The sequence below is a fragment of the Lithobates pipiens genome, unplaced genomic scaffold (assembly GCF_037356315.1).
Source record: "Lithobates pipiens isolate NorthernLeopardFrog02 unplaced genomic scaffold, aLitPip1_a1.2 Scaffold_13, whole genome shotgun sequence".
In the NCBI taxonomy this organism is placed as follows: domain Eukaryota; kingdom Metazoa; phylum Chordata; class Amphibia; order Anura; family Ranidae; genus Lithobates; species Lithobates pipiens.
This window is the reverse complement of record NW_027507718.1, coordinates 158,197,327-158,217,115: the sequence shown is the minus strand read 5'-3', so window position 1 is coordinate 158,217,115 and position 19,789 is coordinate 158,197,327. Positions and strand designations below refer to the sequence as shown.

General features: G+C 46.3%; 1 protein-coding gene across 10 annotated transcripts in view; it reads left to right on the top strand.

Annotated features, from left to right (window-relative positions):
* The window catches only part of SEMA6B (semaphorin 6B), a 1,482,347-nt gene that overhangs the window by 940,777 nt on the left and 521,781 nt on the right, over nucleotides 1–19,789 (top strand). For 9 of the 10 annotated variants that reach the window (XM_077475764.1, XM_077475756.1, XM_077475757.1 and 6 more), the window contains one exon: nucleotides 18,272–18,391. In XM_077475764.1, coding sequence (XP_077331890.1) covers nucleotides 18,272–18,391 — 120 coding nt within the window. The remainder of the gene's footprint in view (nucleotides 1–18,271; nucleotides 18,392–19,789) is intronic. The other variant, XM_077475755.1, reaches the window with a different exon arrangement.

The window sequence follows — 19,789 nt, the reverse complement described above, 5'->3', positions numbered from 1 at the left end:
AACAGCCAGAGGGGAGTTGGTCTCCTGACACTCCTCTATGGTTCAATCCTAAATTGCCACATTTTGGGGGCATACCAGATCCTGTGATTTGGGCTAGGGTAGGCATTAAGCAACTGAAGCATGTGGTGGGAGGGGGGCAGCTCCTGACGTTTGATCAGCTTAAGGTAAAGCATGATCTCCCCAATTGGTATTTTTTTAGATACTTACAGTTGCGGCATGCCTTTCTCTCTCAGTTCGGTCCTGGGGTTCTGCGGGTGGAAGTCTCGCCTTTGGAGACTGTGCTGCGGACAGAGGACCTGAAGAAGCCTCTCTCCGTTGTGTACAGCATGCTGTTCCCGGACAGGCCGAAACCTGTCCAAAACTGTAGAGATGTTTGGAGTGCTTTGATACCTGACTTTGGAGGAGAGGATTGGGACGATATGTGGGGACACCCGTTTCAGACCTTAGTATCGGCCAGAGACAGACTTATTCAGTTTAAAATTCTACATAGAGTATACTATACCCCAGCCAGACTGGCTAGGATTTACGGTACCGGCGCGGGGGGATGCTGGCGCTGCACGGCTGACCGAGCTGACTTTGACCATGTGTTTTGGCAGTGCCCGCGGATTGAGGAGTTCTGGGAGGGAGTGACTCAGGTTATACAATCTGTCCTTTCGGTGCCGATTCCAGTCACAGTTGCGGTATGTTTGCTCGGACTGGTGGAGGAGTTGGCACCTCGAAGGGCGCAGAGGACTCTGATTTCTCTGGCACTGTTTTATGCACGTAAAGCTATCCTGCTGTGTTGGAAGAAGCCCGAACCTCCTACGGTTTCTTATTGGAAAGGTTTGATTAATAATGCTTTGCCGTTATACAAAGCCACCTATCTTAGCAGAGGGTGCCCTAACAAATTTGAGAGGGTGTGGCGGTGCTGGCTTGATGCCGCAGATACTGTGAATTAATCGCTAGGCGTGGGGTTTTCTCCTTAAGGTTGGGGTGAGGGGCGGGGCAGAGAGGTGCTTTCCTTTGGATTGGTTATATCCCCATTTCAAGTAGTTTGTTACTCAGATACAGTACAGGCCATGTGTTTCTTTATGAGGGGTACTGTCGGTGTTTATAGACTGAACTAGGAGGCAGAATGGAGGGCTGCACAGAAGGGAGCGTGGTTGGGTGGGGGGAGGGTGGAAGGGAGGGGGGGGGGGGTTTGGGGAGGTTGTTGGGACCGTTGGGTATGTTTATATGTTGTTAATGTATTGAAAACTTTCAATAAAAATAAATTAAAAAAAAAAAAAAATAAATAAAAATATCACAATGAATATAAAAAGAATCAGATACTATAGAATAAAACAATTATCTGTCCGAAATGAAACAATTTAAATCAAATTCCACATTTAAACCTCCCGGGGCAAGAACCCGTGTTTCATGGATCCAATAGGATTCACGTTTGCTTAATTGGCGTATGAAGTTACCTCCACGCCAATGCTTGGTGACCTTCTCAATCCCCCAAAAGCTCAAACTCCTGGGATTCTGGGAATGCACCAATTTAAAATGGCGAGACACATTATGAGTCTTCAGGCCCTTTTTAATATTATTTACGTGTTCACCCAACCTCACATGTGGCCAATTTATTTATGGGCCACTGGGAGGAGGAAGTTGTTTTTTGGAATCGCCCCAAGGAATTAATCTGCTACAATAGATTCATTGATGATCTCATTTTAGTATGGGATGGTGATCGGCGAGGATTGGATGAATTTGTCAGTACTATGAATGTTAACGACAAAAACATCCAGTTATCGTGGAATATCAGCCAAGAACGGTTGGTGTTTCTTGACCTAGAGATCACCAAAGCAAATGATGGGCTAGTATTGAAAAACCACTTTAAGCCAACTGATCGGAATTCGTACATTCCCCTGGGGAGTTGCCACCATAAGTCTTGGTTATGCAATATCCCCAGGGGACAGTACGTTAGACTAAGGCGGAATTGTTCTTACATGGATGACTTTGTGGATCAAGCCCACACATTGTCCTCTAGGTTTCGGGAAAAGGGTTATGATCCATCTGCTCTTGAACATGAAATATCTAGGGTTCAGCAGATGGATAGGTCCCTTCTGATTAAAGATAAGGCAAAAGAATCAGGTGTGGAAGGGGTTAATTTCCGAATGGTCCTTGATTATAACGTACAGTATAAAAAATTTGAAAAAGTTGTGGCCAAAAACTGGTTTATACTGAAACAAGACCGAGTGTTGGGTCCATTGTTACCCGCACGGCCTTCTTTCATATATAAAAAAGCTCCATCATTGCGTGACCAAATAGCACCGAGTGTTATTGATCCCCCTGTACAAACTGAAAGCAGGCTTTTCTCTTTTCTATCCGGCTTTTATGCGTGTGGTAGATGTACGGCATGCAGGCACTCTAGATGCAATATGAAAAGGAGAAAATCCTTCATAGCCACTAGTAATAATAAGGAATACAAGATCGATAAACTCATCACTTGTTCCACCATAGGGGTGGTATATATGTTACAATGTGGATGTGGTCTCCAATATATCGGTAGAACCTCCAGACCTCTACATGTGAGGTTGGGTGAACACGTAAATAATATTAAAAAGGGCCTGAAGACTCATAATGTGTCTCGCCATTTTAAATTGGTGCATTCCCAGAATCCCAGGAGTTTGAGCTTTTGGGGGATTGAGAAGGTCACCAAGCATTGGCGTGGAGGTAACTTCATACGCCAATTAAGCAAACGTGAATCCTATTGGATCCATGAAACACGGGTTCTTGCCCCGGGAGGTTTAAATGTGGAATTTGATTTAAATTGTTTCATTTCGGACAGATAATTGTTTTATTCTATAGTATCTGATTCTTTTTATATTCATTGTGATATTTTTATTTTTATTTTTATATTTACTTTTTGTATATATTTTTTGATTTCTTTCTTACCTGTATGGTATGTGTTTAATTATAGGTACGCTTGTTTGTTTATTCTTCATGTACGGATCAGTGTAGCTTTCTGATGACGTCAGCGGCATTTGCGGGTATATTCGTTAGTTCTTATCATTGGTCATGCGACCTACCGGGAGATTCGTTTAAGGCTTTGTACTGTCCGTTTGGGCAACGTCTCGTTCGTTTCTCTGCATGTTTTATGCGAGAACTATTAGTGGGTGATATTTTGTTGCCTAATCAGCGGACTTGACGTACGCTTCTCTCTGGTGTTGATTTTAATTTTGTTTTAAATATTTTTTTGGCGCTCATAAAGTTTTCTATATGCCCTCTCCTTTCCCTCTGTGTATGGAGCGATCACAGATGTATGTTCCGGTGTCACGCTAGTAGCGGCACTTGCCTTGCGCATAACTCCGCTGTTTATTGGTTTAAATTTAGTGTGTTAGTATAAAGCGGCCGTCCGACGTCATTCCGTCACCGCTGATGAAGTCCCGCCCTTTCCCTGGGACGCAACGCGTACGGACCACGTGACTCGCGTCGTGACGTCATCCGCCAGCTGACACACTGATCCATGCATGTTATTTCCTGCTTTGCACTCGGCACTGGAGATCAGTGCTTAGAAATGTGAGTGGAAATTTGTTTTTATTCATCTGTTTTAATAAATTGTTATCAAACGGAGAGCACTAGATTTGCTTGTTCTTTTTCATATATGACATTATCCTGACCTGATGACATTGAGGAGATTCTATCTGGAAATGCTTCCGTTTGGTTTGCTGTAGCCTTATACTTCACCCTTGATGGGAACATGTGTTTTTGACCTATCTGATTTATCAGGGGTCCATTCGATGAGGTGAGAGTCCAACTAGTTCATTGGTGAAGGGATCACATCGTCACTGGATATATTGATTAAAGACACACTGCACAAGTGGACTCTTTTTGATCTTTCTTGATCACTGTATATTGTATCATTCACTATATGGACTTTTATTTATGCATTTAGTATTTCACTGTAAAGAGTTTTATGTATTTGCGCTGTACTGAGATATTTATATTTTGAAATGTGGGATTTGGTAATTTGACCTACAGTATTCTAGCTGCATTTTTTTTTATATATATATTTTTTATTTTTTACTGTTTCAGTTTTTTTAGCGCTGGTTGACTTTCTCACTATAAGTTCCCCATTATCGCCAAATCTTCCCATCACTGTATTTGAAAATAAACGTTGACCCGACCCCACTAATGATTAGAAAATCAAACAAACGCTCCCAAAATGACATTTTTTTTGAAGGAAGATGTTTTTGTTTTTTAAATAAAAAAAATTTGCTCTCCACCAGACTCACCCCCTAACAGTACATGCAGCATACTATCCTCCAACAGCATATATCCTCCAATAGTCCACACAGTACATCTCCGCCAACAGTACACACAGTATATGTCTTCTGTCTGCCACTCCTAAAGTGGACCAGACCCCCTGCTCCCTAACCATAAAGTTGGTTATTTACACTCACCACTGCATAAGAATAGATTGCCCCTTTCCTAAACTCTACATACCAACCAAATCATACACAACACTTTCTTCCAAGGCCATTAACCGATTAATCGAAACAACAATCGGCCAACCAATCGACCATGAAAACAATTGTCAGTTGCAGCCCTAATTCAAGATTATTCAGTGTGACCTAGGCCCCATTTCCACAAATGCAATTTTCCATGCGTCTTTGGACACAAAGTCACATTACAAGTCGCAGCGCATTGATTTCAATAGCACCCATTCCAATCAAAGCTGCAACGACTATGAAAAGGTATCTGCACCACTCTGATGCGACTCCAGATGTCACTCCAACCCAGAGTGCAAATTTGGGTCAAAGTCACACTCAAAGCTACACCACAGTTGCGCTAAAGTCGCACCTCAGTCACACTCAATCGTGCGACCTTAGAGTTGCACCAGTGGAAACGTAGCTCTATGCCCACCGGTGCATTTCAATCACAATGATTGGCCTCATCTCATTCAAAGGGTCAACTACCTCTCTGCTTTTTGGCAGAGAGGCACATATCCTGTTCCACTGCTTCCAAGATTTCAAATGAAGCCCTCATCATTCTCACTTACAAATAAAATTTTATATTATATTATATATATATATATATATATATATATATATATATATATATATATATATATATATATATATATATATATATATATATATATATATATATATATATATATATATATATATACACACACATACATTATTCAAAATCAGTCTCATCAAAGTATTCGTGTAGACCAGTGGTTCTCAAGCTTACTAGTGCCGTTACCCTTTGATAAAATTTCCCAAGTTGTGGGGACCCCTAACAGCAAAATTATTTTTGAAGTAAAGTAAACAAGTAATTTGCGCCCCTAACCCACTGACATTTAGCACTCCCTGAGTCCCTTCCACTCGTACAGTATTAAAACCCCTTATGGTACATTACATCTTTCTCTTTGTTCTTCTTTCTTTCCCTTCCATGTATTCTCTATTTATATTCCTTCTCTTATTCCTGGTGTGGGGGGGGGGGGGGGGGGTGATTTGTGGCAGTGCTGGGGGGAGCTCTGATCAGCCAACGTAGGTGCTCTTGATCAAGGTCATTTGCTGATCTGAGAATTGTAGTGGAAACTTTTAATGGCAATTATAATCACAGGTAGCGTTACTTACCAAGCCTATACGTTACTGTAGGCCATTCCTGGTGTATTGTTTTTAGTAAACTTCAGGCGTCGTTTTGCAAATCTAATTGTACAGTATGTCTGGAAGGCCACCAAGGAGAGGCAGACGCTCACAGGCCACTAAAAGAGGGCAAGCAGGCTCTGTGTCTACAGCAAACAGTGCTGGTCATGGACACGGTGCATCCTCAGCACGTACCCGTGGGACACGCTTGTCTTTTTGGGGAGCTGGGTGTGTTGAGCCACAACATGCAGAAGAGTTGGTAGAGGATGGCTTGGTCAGCCACTCATCCTCGCTCAGCTAGGCTCAGGGTACTTTGTCTGGCAAAGCGGCCTCTTCCCTCAGCTAAATGGCATCAGTCACTCCTTCCCTAGCCCCACCATGTCCGGAGTAGTCCCCCGAACTGTTTGACCACAGTGTTTGGTACATGCTGCAGGAGAATGAGCAGCGTTTTGAGGGCTCCGATGATGGTACCCAGCTTGAGGAAGGCAGTTATGTGAGCCCAGAGAGAGGGGGTGCCCAAGAAGGACAGCAAACTGGCAGTCATGTTCCCTCAGCTGCAGCATACTGCCAGGTTTGCTCCAGTGACGAGAAGGGAGGGGATGATGAGGTCACTGACTCTACATGGGTGCCTGATAGGAGAGAGAAGGAGGAGGAGGAGGCACATCACCAATGAGGCAGGATGCCCTCCAGGGGCCAGCTTAAGGGCAGCCAACTGACTGCATCACACTGCAGAGCTCCGCATGTGCAGGGTGCTGCTGTCTCTGCGCGTTATTCCAAAAGTTCTTTGGTGTGGGCCTTTTTTGAAACATGTGCAGCAGATCGCACCGTTGCTATATGCAACATGTGTCTGAAGCGTATCTCGCATGGCCAAAACAGCAGCCGCTTGGGCACCACATGCTTGACCAAACATATGTCGACCTGCCATGCAGTCCATTGGCAAGCATACATAAATGACCCACACCAAAGAACAAAGTGGACCTCTCATTGCTCCTCAACAGCTGGAATCTCCAACCCCACTATACCTTTAGAAACCTGCACTGAGAAGAATGAAGTGTAGAATTAGGTGTGTCACCGGCAAGTACTTGCGGGTATTCTGCTATCGGTACACTAACGTCTGATTGTACCAGGCAAATTTCCCTGCCCCAGCTGTTGCACCGACGAAAGAAGTTCACTCCCAGCCATCCACATGCCCAGCGGTTGAATACTAGCTTGGCTAAATTGCTAGCACTTCAACTGCTGTCTTTTCAGTTGGTAGACTCTGCCCCCTTCCGTGAGTTTGTGGAATGTGCGGTTCCTCAGTGGCAGGTTCTCAAACACTTTTTTTCACGGAAGGCGATTTGGCTATCTTCCGGCAGGTGGAAGGCAATATCTTGGCCTCACTGGACAGGGCGGTCCGCAGTAAAGTGCATATTACCGCTGACTCATGGTCCAGCAGACAGGGATGCTACCTATCTTTCACGGCCCACTGGGTGACTCTGCTGACAGCTGGGAAGGATTCAGGACAGGGTGCAGTAGTGTTGGAGGTTATTCCGCCACCACGCCTCCGAAATGCTACTAGTGGTGATTCTGACACACCTCTCTCCTCCATCCTCTCATCTTCTTCCTCCATAGCCTCTTCCTGTGCTGATTTGTCCTCGGAACCAGCGGTGCTACGTAGGCGTTCAAGGGGCTATGCAAGTACACAGGCAAAAAGATGCCATGCTTGCACTGGTGTGCTTGGAGGACAGGAGTCACACTGAGGCAGAGATTCTGTCAGCTCTGCAGGGGCAGGCTCAGAGGTGGTTGACGCCACACCAGCTTAAGCCAAGAATGGTGGTTCGCGACAATGGCACCAACCTCCTCTCCGCCCTTCAACAGGGACACTTCACCCATGTTCCCTGTTTGGCTCACGTCCTGAACTTGGTGTGCAGTGGTTCTTGGGCAGGTACCTGGGCTTACAGGATGTCCTGAAGCAGGCCAGGAAAGTCTGTGTGCATTTCCGCTGGTCATATAATGCCAGTGCTCGGCTGACTGACATCCAGAAGGAATTTAACCTGCCCAAGAACCGCCTAATCTGTGACATGCCCACCAGGTGGAACTTAACGTTGGCCATGCTGCAGCGGCTGCACACCTAGAAGGGGGCCATCAATGAATACCTGTGCGATTATGGCTCTAGGACAGGGTCAGGGGAGCTTGTTTTTTCCCCTCACACCAGTGGGCTATGATCAAGGATGCATGTACTGTCCTGTCACCATTTGAGGAGGCCACGAGGATGGTGAGCAGTGACAGTGCATGCATCAGTGACACTGTCCCTCTTGTCCACCTGTTGGAGCACACGCTACGTGGAATAATGGACAGGGCACTTGAGGCAGAACAGAGGGAGGAAGAGAAGGACTTCCTTATCTCTCAATGCCCCCTTTTTCCAGACAGTGTTCCTACTGGCCCACTGATGGAGGAGGAGGGAGGAGGAGCCTAGCACTCAGCATCAGCCGCAGTCTTCAAGGGATCATTTACAGTCCCAAGAAACCCATGGACTTGTACCTGGCTGGGAGGAGGTGGCTGCGGATCATATTGTCCTTAGTGACCCAGAGGACTCCGGACCATTTGTCTCAGCAAACCTACGCTGCGTGGCCTCCCTGATCCTGCAAAGCCTGCAGAAGGATCCTCATATTCATGGTATCAAGGACAGGGATCATTAATGGCTGGCAACCCCCCTTGATCCACATTAGAAGGGTAAGGTTGCGATCCTTATCTTACTGTCACAGAGGGAGCAGAAGATAAAACATCTTCGGGAGGCCTTGCAGAAAGGTTTTTACAACGTGTTTCCAGAGCCTGGGAGGTTACAACTTCCTGGTCCTCCTGGACAACATTTGCTGAGGCTTCGGTCACTCACAGAAGGAGCAGTGGAGAAGGTGGCTGTCTGACCGATGCATTCAGACAATTTTTTAGTCCGCAGCCCCAAGGTATAATCGGTTCCAGCAACCATCGCCAGCGTCAGATTTACATGGTGCAGGAATACCTAGGGGCAAGATCAGACTTGGACACCTTTTCCACTGAAAATCCTCTCGGTTAATCTGTCTTGAGGATGGATCACTGGCCAGAGCTTGCACAGTATGCAATTGAGCTACGGGCCTGTCCTGCATCCAGCATTCTTTTGGAATGCACATTCAGTGCTGCTGGAGGCTTTGTAACCGATCACAGGGTGCGCCTGTCCACCGAATCGGTCAATCGGCTGACCTTCATAAAAATGAATCAGTCTTGGATCACCGGCTACCAAGCACCTGATGCTGATGTAACCAAATACATTTTTTTTTTTATGTGAGATTCCTTCAAGACTGCCTATGCTGATGCTGAGTGACTATCCTCTTCCTCCTCAATTTTCATGCTGATAACTTGTAAGAACATTTTTGGTTCTGGGCACCGCCACCAGTGGCTAAGGCCCAATTTTTCTGCCCCTGTTAAACAGGGGCATGTTATTACAATTTTTGATGCAATACCTTGCAGTAGGGCTCACTCCTGCGCTCCAACTAAAGTATCTGTGAGGGATTGCAGTGTTGTGGCACCAGCACCAGTCCCAATTTTTCTGCCCCTCTTCAACAGGGGCATGTAATTACAATTCTTGATCTAATAGTTCACAGCAAGGCCCGTTCCTGCACCCACCAAGAGTAACTGTGAGGCCTTACAGTGTTGTGGTAACACCACCACACAGTCCACCACCAAAGGCCCAATTTTTCTGACCCTGTTCAACGCGGCATGTAATTACAATTCTTGATCTAATATTTCACAGCAGGGCCCGTTCCTGCACCCACCAAGAGTAACTGTGAGGGCTTACAGTGTTGTGGCAACACCCACACCTAAGGCCCACATTTTTCCAGAGTATATAGGGCAGGCCCCTACTTTCAAACATCCAACTTACAAACAGAAGGAGACAACAGGAAGTGAGAGGAAATCCTTGTTTCACTAAAAACCCCAAATTTTCAAAATCCAATTGTCATTGGGACAGAAAGTGAGGTTAAATCTTCTGAGCAAACGCACAGACAACAAAACAACGGTTACTGGGGTGATAACCCTTCCCTATGTTTTCCAAAAAGCTTAAAAGTAGATTTTTTAGCTGGAGTTACACTTTAAAAATGTACCAGTTCAAAATTACAAACAGATTCTACTTAAGAACAAACCTACAGCCCCTGTCTTGTTTGGACCACCTCTATACTGCTGTTCAGGGTATATAGGACCTGGGGGCCCCACGCCTTTTCTTTCTTTAATTTGGGTGCAGGGTTCCCCTTAATATCCATACAAGACACTTTTATGAGGTGTCTGCTCCCCCTCCCAAGTTTCTTTGGCTATGTCTAAGAGTCCCCGAGGGTGTCTTCCATAAAGCAACTCAAATGGAGAGTACCCCGTGGAGGACTGGAGAACCTCCCTGATGGCAAACATCAAGTATGGTATCAGGAAGTCCCAGTTTTTCCCATCTTTGTCAACAACCTTTTTTAACATGCTCTTTAAGGTTTTATTGAAGCGTTCCACCAAGCCATCCATTTGAGGATGGTACACCGAGGTTCGCAACTGTGTCACCTTAAATAACTTGCACAGCTCCCTAGTTATTTGTGACATAAATGGGGTGCCCTGGTTTGTAAGGACCTCTTTAGGGATGCCAACATGACTGAATACCATAAACAGCTCTTTGGCAATGTTTTTAGCAGAAGCGGTTCGTAAGGGAACTGCCTCTGGGTAACGGGTAGCATAATCCATGATTACAAGGATATACTGATGACCCCAGGCAGACTTGGGGAGTGGATACACAAGGTCTATGGCAATCCTCTCAAAGGACACTTCAATAATGGGCAAGGGCACTAAAGGACTTCGGAAGTGGGGTAGTGGGGCTGATATCTGTCACACAGGACAGAATTGACAATAATTCTCAATATCTTTCTGTATCCCGGGCCAGTAAAACCTGAGCAACACCCTTTCAGTCGTTTTCTCAACCCCTAAATGGCCTCCTAGTAAGTGCCCATGGGCAAGTTCCGACACCACCCATCTGTATGGCTTAGGGACCACCAACTGTTCAACCACTTCATCATTATTTTTTTACATACACGATACAGTAAATCCTCATTGCTGCTGAAATAAGGAAAACAGGGCCTCTCCCCTGGTTCGACAGGTACATCATTCATCACTATTACATTTTCCCAGGCCCTGGCAAGGGTAGGGTCTTTTCTATGCTCGGTACCAAACTTTCCCTTGTGCACATTAAGGTCAGCAAACTCCAACGTAGGCTCAGATTCAACAGACGGCCTCCAGCTCTACTGGTTGTGGGGACTTCCTCAGGCTCCTCAAGCTCTCCTGCCATAACTGAGAAAGGAAAACCCAGGGAGCCCTGAGAGGAGTCCCCTGAACCCACATTGTCAGTAGTGGCCAGGAGTTCTGGCTCTGCCACTGAGTCAGATACTGCGACCAGGTCAGGATGATCCCACAGTTCCCAAAACTTAGGAAAGTCCCTACCAATGATGGCCTTGTGCCCCAAGTGGGGCACAAGGAGGACCAGATGAGTCACTGTACCTAAGCCAGTTTTAAACTGTACAGTGGCTATAGATTACTCCCAGATATCCCCATGTATACAGATCACAGCTACTTTTTTAGCATGAAAATTCACAGTTTCAACCATCTAAGCTGTAACCAAAGTCACTAGACTTCCAGAGTCCAGCAAGGGCGTAATAGGCTTATTATTAACAGTCATTTGGCACATGTTTTTTTCCCATATTTGGCATTGCAGCGCATGAAACAGCTGCAAACATTGACTGTCTTCTAATAGATCACACTGCATTGGTTCATCTGTCAATGGACAGTTTGCTGCAACATGTCCCAGTTCTTGGCAATGAAAACACCTGACGTTTCCCCAGTTTGGTTTGCTGACAGGCAGTGGCCTCCCTTGTTTGGGACGCCAAACTTCAGCCCTGGCACCAAAATTCATCCCCCTATTTCCTTGCCATGCTTACCACCCACGTCCCCTGGAACAGTCTTACCGGTTGCCTGGGGAGACCGTGGCTTTGGGTGGAAAGTCTGTGCGGCTGTAGGGGTGGTGACCATGCTCTCTGCAGCAAAGTACCTTTCAACAAGTTCCACCAGGTTGTCCACTGAGTTGGGGTCGCCTTGTGTCAGGAGAATTAGTAGACCAGACTGTGTGGTCTGCACAGAGATAACCAAAAATGCATGTAAAGTGAATAATAATAATAATAATAATATTTATTAAGATAGGTGATGGCTGTAGCCATTTCCTCACCAGGTGAATTAGGTCAATCATCTGCGATCTCGGGGGCCTCTCGTCTTGGAAGAACCAGCCGTAAACACGCTGTGCTCGAACTGCCAAGGTGACACCAAGTTGCGCCAGGATTTCCCGATTGACCTTTTCATAGTCTCCCACTTCTGCTGACTCCAAATCATAGTAGGCCTTCTGCAATTCTCCAGAAAGCAAGGGGGTGACCAATCCTGCCCACTGGGCTTTAGGCCAACCTTCCCTCTCAGTGATGCGTTCAAACGTCAGCAGAAAGGCCTCTGGATCATCATCTGCAATCATCTTAGAAAGAAAGCGATGATGGCTGAGGGCTTGTCTCCAACATCATCAACTTTAGCAAGTAACCACTGTGCTAGCGTCTCCACAAACTCACTCAAGGTTTTCCTATCTGCTTTTGCATCAGTGGCTAGCTGTTCAAACAGCCTCTACGATTTCTCCAGTGCGATAGAGTTGGCTTGCTTTAGTGCAGCGTTTGTTTGCTGCTGTGCAGCGTTGGGTATCATTAATTGTTTTAGGATTTCCTCCATGTTTATTCACTCTAGGTACTGGCCTTTTAAGTAGTAACCAGGGGCGTTGCTAGGTGTCAAAAAGACCAGGGGCTTCAGCCCGAAGGCCGATAGTGGCACCGTGGGGGGACCCGGGGTGGTTGTGTCGTGTGTGTTTTTGGCAGAGCGGTGGGGTTGTGTGGCGGGGGTAAGCTAACTTGCTGGTTGCTGCCTGGCTTACTAGTGCTGCCCATCAATGATGCATTAATGACTCACCTACCTGACACATTGACCTCACCCACCTGACACACTGACGGACAGTAGAGACATACATACACTGACCTCACCTTACTGGCTACCTAACATACATACACTACACTGACCTGGCTAACTGACATACACTGACATCACCTACGACGAGTATTATATATACCTATGTTTAAGTCAATAGTAATCTTATGCAGGGAGAAAAATAAAATATATGCATGGGCATTGCGCACACACATTCCCTTTTTTCAATGTACACACCAAAACTCATTGGCAGAAGAGTAAGCTCATATGCATACAAAATTTCTTAATAAGTTGTATTTTTATTATACTTAAAACAAAGTTATCAACATCCAATACAAACAGATGCAGGTTACACACATCAATTCACTACTTAAAAGTGGAATGTACTCACTGATGTGAAATACAGATCTGTTTAAATAAAAAAATAAAATAAAAATAAAACTACCCATAAAATGCAACATACACACATCAATTCACTACTAGAAGAGATACTACAGGCAATTAACAACAAAATTTGCTTAATAAGTTTGTATATAGACCATACACCTTTAGTTTCTCTGCCATTTAGGCGTTGATTCACTTTTGCTTCTGGCCATGGAATGGATGCAGGCAGCCCTAGTTACACTTCCTCCACTGGATGTGGCTGAGTGACAGCCATGAAAAAAGGGTTTCATTTTCCCATCAGAATTTGCTCACTGTAGAGGTTTTTTTTCTCTGAGTCCTCTGTAAATTGAACCTTAAGCACATACAGGGGGTGGCTCCTACAGACAAATTGCAGTGCAGGAATCAGATGATACATTTTAACCACAAAACAGTAGAGTGCAAAATCTGGTGGTGCAGCTGTGCATGTTAGACATGACTATAAGATTCGTCACCCTTGGGACTTATGATTAAATTAAAGACACAAACTGCGTGACATGGGTTTTAAATGGCCACAGCAGCCAAATTTTATTAACCGAAGAATAAAATAACATCACTTAAAAACATGTAAAACAATACCCGTAACAACAAGAGGTCTTTGGGTGTCTTTAAGGCACAATTTTAACTGTAATGGTCTATATCCTCAGCTGTGCCCCCGACCGGCTCGAGGACTCTCTGACGTCACCCATACTTCCATATTAACTTCCCCCAGGGGACCCAGCTCCTGGGAGAACCACCGCTAACCAAGTGTAAGCGCCATACCTTAGATGGGCCCCACTAATCCTATAACCACGTAATTCCTCACTGACCCCCCCAAAGACCCCTTGAACCGCCACATGAGCTTGATTGAACTCTCATTCAAGCGAATCCCTCCACACCCGCAAGGCCCTCACCACCCCTTCCTGAAGGCCCAGGGACCAGATGTCAATGCCCACTGCATTCAAGTGGACACCATCATCTCGCCAATAGCAAACAGACTGATCCTCCAACTCTCGGTGCCGAACCACTATGCCCCCGAGCCGAGCCACAAACCTCCCAACTTCTCTGTTCAACTTAATCCTCCTTTTGTTCAAATGGCCAACTGAGCGAGCAAAACGCCACACCTTTCTATCCACAATGTCCGACCACACAATGATACAGCCAGGGAACTCGCGCAGTAAGCGCAAAATGTCAAATTTTACATCCCTCGCCAGGTCCCTGGCAGCCCGGACACCCAGATCATTATTTCCTGCCTGCAGCACTAAAACATCCGGGGGCCTGTCAACTCGGGAATAATAATGAAATTCTGGAAGGACTTGGCCCCCCCATCATGCCCCGCACTCCCAACCATTTGAGAACAGCTTCATGCCGTGGAATGCCGAGTTGCCTACCTTCGGGCTGGACATCGGCACGCACTGCCCCCCAGAAAACATATGAATCCCCCAAGATCCAAACCAGACCGGGAGGAAGATCTGAAAAAGAAAATAAAGAACATGGAACCAACACCCACCTAAACATATCACAGTAGATGAGGGCGAACATAAATCTTTAAACGATCTGACTCCCACCTTCCTATGCGTCTCACCCCCTGTGCCTCCAAACCCCATCTGGCCGCCTCGGTAGCCACCCCCACCCAGAAAGAATGAGTATTAAACTGGGAAACGTCTCTACCCGCCAAAGCCAGACAGCGGCGGAAAACCGTCAAAAACTGAAAACGCGACAAGGAAGAACCGTCCTCGTGCGGCAAAAAAGAACCCATCCCCGAACCCGTCACCCTCACGTACTGATGGACTGCAGAAACCGGGCAAACCGCTTTCGGCAGCACCCAAAACAAAGACACCGAAACCCCTTTACCCAACTGATCCTTTCAGACCTCCCAATATGAATCCGGGCGCAATCACCGGACACCGTAACATCTGGATAATTGGAGGCCCCCCACACCCCGCTTATTTTTGCTTACCAGCTCCCCAATGCCCCCAAAAAAAGCGAAAGCGACCGTGAACAAACTCACCTCATAAGCAGAGGTACAGCCAAGTGCTTCCGGGCACTCTGCTAGCAGTACACCTACGTCCGATTATAGCAGGCAAATGTCCCTGCCCCAGCTGCTGGACCGGCGAAAGAAGTTCACTCCCAGCCATCCACATGCCCAGCGGTTGAATGCTAGCTTGGCTAAATTGCTAGCACTTCAACTGCTGCCTTTTCAGTTGGTAGACTCGGCCCCCTTCCGTGAGTTTGTACAATGTGCGGTTCCTCAGTGGCAGGTCCCCAAATGCCACTTTTTCTCATGGAAGGCGATTCCGGCTCTCTACCGGCATGTGGAAGGCAATGTCCTTGCCTCGCTGGACAGGGCGGTCAGGTGCATATTGCCGCTCACTCTGGGTCCAGCAGGCATGGATAAGGACGTTACCTGTCTTTCACGGCCCATTGGGTCACTCTTCTGGCAGCTGGGAAGGATGCAGGACAAGGTGCAGTAGTGTTGGAGGTTGTTCCGCCACCACGCCTCCAAAATACTACTATTGGTTGTGACACACCTCTCTCCTCCACCCCCTCTTCTTCCTCCATGGCCTCTTCCAGTGCTCTGTCCTCAGAACCAGCGGTGCTCCGTAGGCGTTCCAGGGGCTACGTAAGTACGCAGGCAAAACAATGCCATGCCATGCTTGCGCTGGTTTGTTTGGGGGACAGGAGCCACACTGGGGCGGATGTTTTGTCAGCTCTGCAGGGGCAGGCCGAGAGGTGGTTGACGCCACGCCAGCTTAAGCCAGGAATGGTGGTTTGCGACAATGGCACCAACCTCCTCTCCGCCCTCCGACAGGGACAACTGACCCATGTGCCCTGTGTGGCTCACGTCCTTAACCTGGTGGTGCAGCAGTTCTTGGGCAGGTACCCAGGCTTACAGGATGTCCTGAAGCAGGCCAGGAAAGTCTGTGTGCATTTCCGCCAATCATTTAATGCCTGTGCTCGGCTGGCTGAGCTCCAAAAGGAGTTGAACCTGCCCAAGAACCGCCTTATATGTGACATCCCCACCAGGTGGAACTCAACAGGGATGCATGCACTGTCCTGTGACCGTTTGAGGAGGCCACAAGGATGGTGAGCAGTGACAGTGCATGCATCAGTGACACTGTACCTCTTGCCCACCTCTTGGAGCATACGCTGCGTGGAATAATGGACAGGGCACTTGAGGCAGAACAGAGGCAGGAAGAGGAGGACTTCCTTGCCTCTCAAGGCCCCCTTTATCCAGACAGTGTTCCTGCTGTGCCACCCATCACAGAGGAAGAAGATGAGGAGGAGGAAGAGGAGGAGGAGGAGGATTGTGTCAGCATGGAGGTGGAGGCTGGCACTCAGCATCAGCAGCAGCAGCAGCAGCAGTCTTGTAGGGATGATTTACAGTCCCAAGAAACACGTGGACTTGTACGTGGCTGGGAGGAGGTAGCTGCGGATCATGTTGTCCTTAGTGACCCAGAGGACTCCGGACCAAATGCCTCAGCTAACTTACGCTGCATTGCCTCCCTGATCCTGCAAAGCCTGCGGAAGGATCCTCGTATTCTTCGGATCAAGGAGAGGAACCATTACTGGCTGGCCACTCTCCTTGATCCACGGTACAAGGGTAAGGTTGCCGACCTTATCTTGCCGTTGCAGAGGGAGCAGAGGATGAGACATCTCCGGGAGGCCTTGCAGAAAGGTCTGTGCAACACGTTCCCAGAGACTGGGAGGTTACAAACTCCTGGTCCTGGACAACGTGTTGCTGAGGCATCGGTCAGAAGGAGCGGTGGACAGCATCTTGCATATTAGCCGTTAAAATTAGCACTTTTAATTTCGAACGTTCGAGTCCCATAGACTTCAATGGGTTTCTAAAGTTCGTACGAATTTGGGGTCCGTTCGAAAGTTCTGGTGCGAACCGAACCGTGCGGTGTTCGGCTCATCCCTATTTGTGTGTAATAGACTTCATTGGATCTGTGTATTTGATGCAATTTTATTTACTTTTTGCGGGGAGAGGGGGTTTCTTCATAACAAACTGAATGGCTTAACAACCGATGAGTCATCAGCTGAATGTAAAACATATTTTTTATAAATGATGTAGTCAGGCCGGCATGCCCCTCTATTTGGGTTAGCGATGGTGGGTGCAGTGGTGATGGAATTAGTTCAATTCAATAAAGAAATTGTCAAAAACTGCTTACTGTCTTTTTTTTGGTGAGCAGGGGTAATATGTATGGAATTCTCATTCACATGGAGGGCTGGGCTCTGGGGGCCCCCTTGTTAAAGGGAGCTTCCAGATTCTGATAAGACCCCTGCCTGCAAACCCCCACACCTACTGGTCAGGGTTGTGGGGAAATGGCCCTGTCCCCAAATCACCCCCCCCCCATGGTGAGGGCATGTGGCCTGATATTGCTCATCTCCTCCCTCTCCTGACCTGCCGGGCTGCATGCTCAGATAAGGGTCCTGTGTGGATTTTGTGGGGGGCCCCCCATGCCATTTTTTTTTTTTTTTCAATTTTGCAGTGAGGTACCCCTCAAAATCCATACCAGACCCGAAGGGCCTGGTATGCATTGAGGGGCTACATTTTTTACAGACTTTTATTTATAGAACCCCACTGACAGCTGATGGCTCATCAGTTGCTAAGGACATGGCAGCCACCTGCTCCATAACAACCAGCTATTCACAGTTCTTACAGAGAAGAAAAACAAACATGCAAAAGGCATGAAAACTGCATTCAAAAACACATCAAAATTACGTGTTCTAAAACACAAAATGCAAAACACGCCAGAAAACCACATAAGCCAGTGGTCATCAACCCTGTCCTTAGGGTCCACTAACAGGCCAGGTTGTATGTATTACCTTGGGGAGATGCAGACTAGAATACTGCAATCACTGAGCAGCAAATGATATCACCTGTGATGTATTTCAGTTATCTTGCAAACCTGGCCTGTTAGTAGATCCTAAGGACAGGGTTGATGATCACTGACATAAGCCACAACTGCATTGATATGAACCTAGCCTTAAGCTAAACAACCCCAACATTACAAAACATACAAATTAAAGTTGATTTTTATTGACAGGATTTTTTGTCTACTGTTCATGTTGTTGTGGATCAGCACACTTATGCTTGGTTTTACCTCAGTAGAAAAGCTATCACACTGCACTAGCAAGATACATCTAAGAACTTTACATTGTGCTCAATCTCCAATATAATATTTTCTTCCTTTACCTAGATGAAATGCTCTTTACAGCTACAGTAACAGATTTCCTTGCAATAGATGCTGTCCTTTATCGAAGTCTTGGTGAACGTCCAGCCCTACGAAGTTTTAAACATGACTCAAAATGGCTCAAAGGTAGGCTGCAAAAATTGTTATTTTTTTTTTTTTTCTCTCAGAAATAAAAGTATGTACTGCCTTCAGACAAACATTATCGTTTTTAGGATCATTTCTGCTGTCTCAACAAATTCTTGAAAGAGTGGTAACTGTGACTATCCACTAAACCTTTTCATCTGTAAAACATTAGCTTTGCATGAGTTCTCTCTAGAATTCAGTTTGATGGATTATTCCAATAAGAATTAAATATCAACAAATCATAGTTTTGTGTTTTTATTGGGGGTAATTTACTATAGCACTAAACCAGTATTCACTATAGCGCTGGTGAGAAAATACACCCAAAATCAAATTTACTATAGTTCCCTAAAACCAAATAGCGCCCAAACCCTTATTTACCTGGAGAATTGCACATGGAAATAATGTTTAGAGCATGATATAATTGCCTAAATGGTACTGAAATATTTAGTATATTATTTAATCACTAGGCGTCCGCACTATAGCCGAAAGACGGCTACAGCGCGGACACCAATTGCCAGGAGGACGTCCCTGGACTATCTTCTGTTTACTTCCTCGATGCGCGCTTTGTGCACTGGTGTACAGTCATGTTGGAACAGGAAGGTGCCATCCCCAAACTGTCCCCACAAAGTTGGGAGCATGAAATTGTCCAAAATGCCTTGGTATGATGATGCCTTATGAGTTCCCTTCACTGGAACTAAGGGGCCAAGCCCAATCCTTGAAAAACAACCTCACACTATAATCCCCCCTCCAACAAACGATTTGGACCAGTGCACAAAGCAAGGTCCATAAAGACATGGATGAGCGAGTTTGGGGTGGAGGAAGTTGACTGGCCTGGACAGAGTCCTGACCTCAACAAAACAGAACACCTTGGGGATGAATTAGAGTGGAGACTGTAAGTCAGGCCTTCTCGTCCAACATCAGTGTTTGACCTCACAAATGCACTTGGAAGAATGGTCAAACATTCCCATAGACACACTCCTAAACCTTGTGGACAGCCTTCCCAGAAGAGTTGAAGCTGTTGTAAGTTGCAAAGGGTCAATATTGATCCCTACGGACTAAGACTGGGACGCCATTACAGTTCATGTGTGTTTAAAGGCAGTCGCCCCAATACTTAGGCCAATATATTGTATATTGCTTGTGACACTAAGCATGGCGTTCACACCACAGAGATGCAGACATCATGTGTGAGGCTGCCTGCTGGCTAAGTGCGTAGCAATTCTATCTAGCAGCACTGGGGCTGCTGGTTCAATTCCCCAACATGCTAATGCTTGTGTTGAAGTTTATATGTTCTCCCTGTGTGGGTTTCTCACTACAATCCAAAGACATGCTGGTTTCTTATTTGGCTCCCGTCAAAAAAAGTCTTTAATGTAAGAAAGTAAATTTTGGCCTTTAGATTGGAAG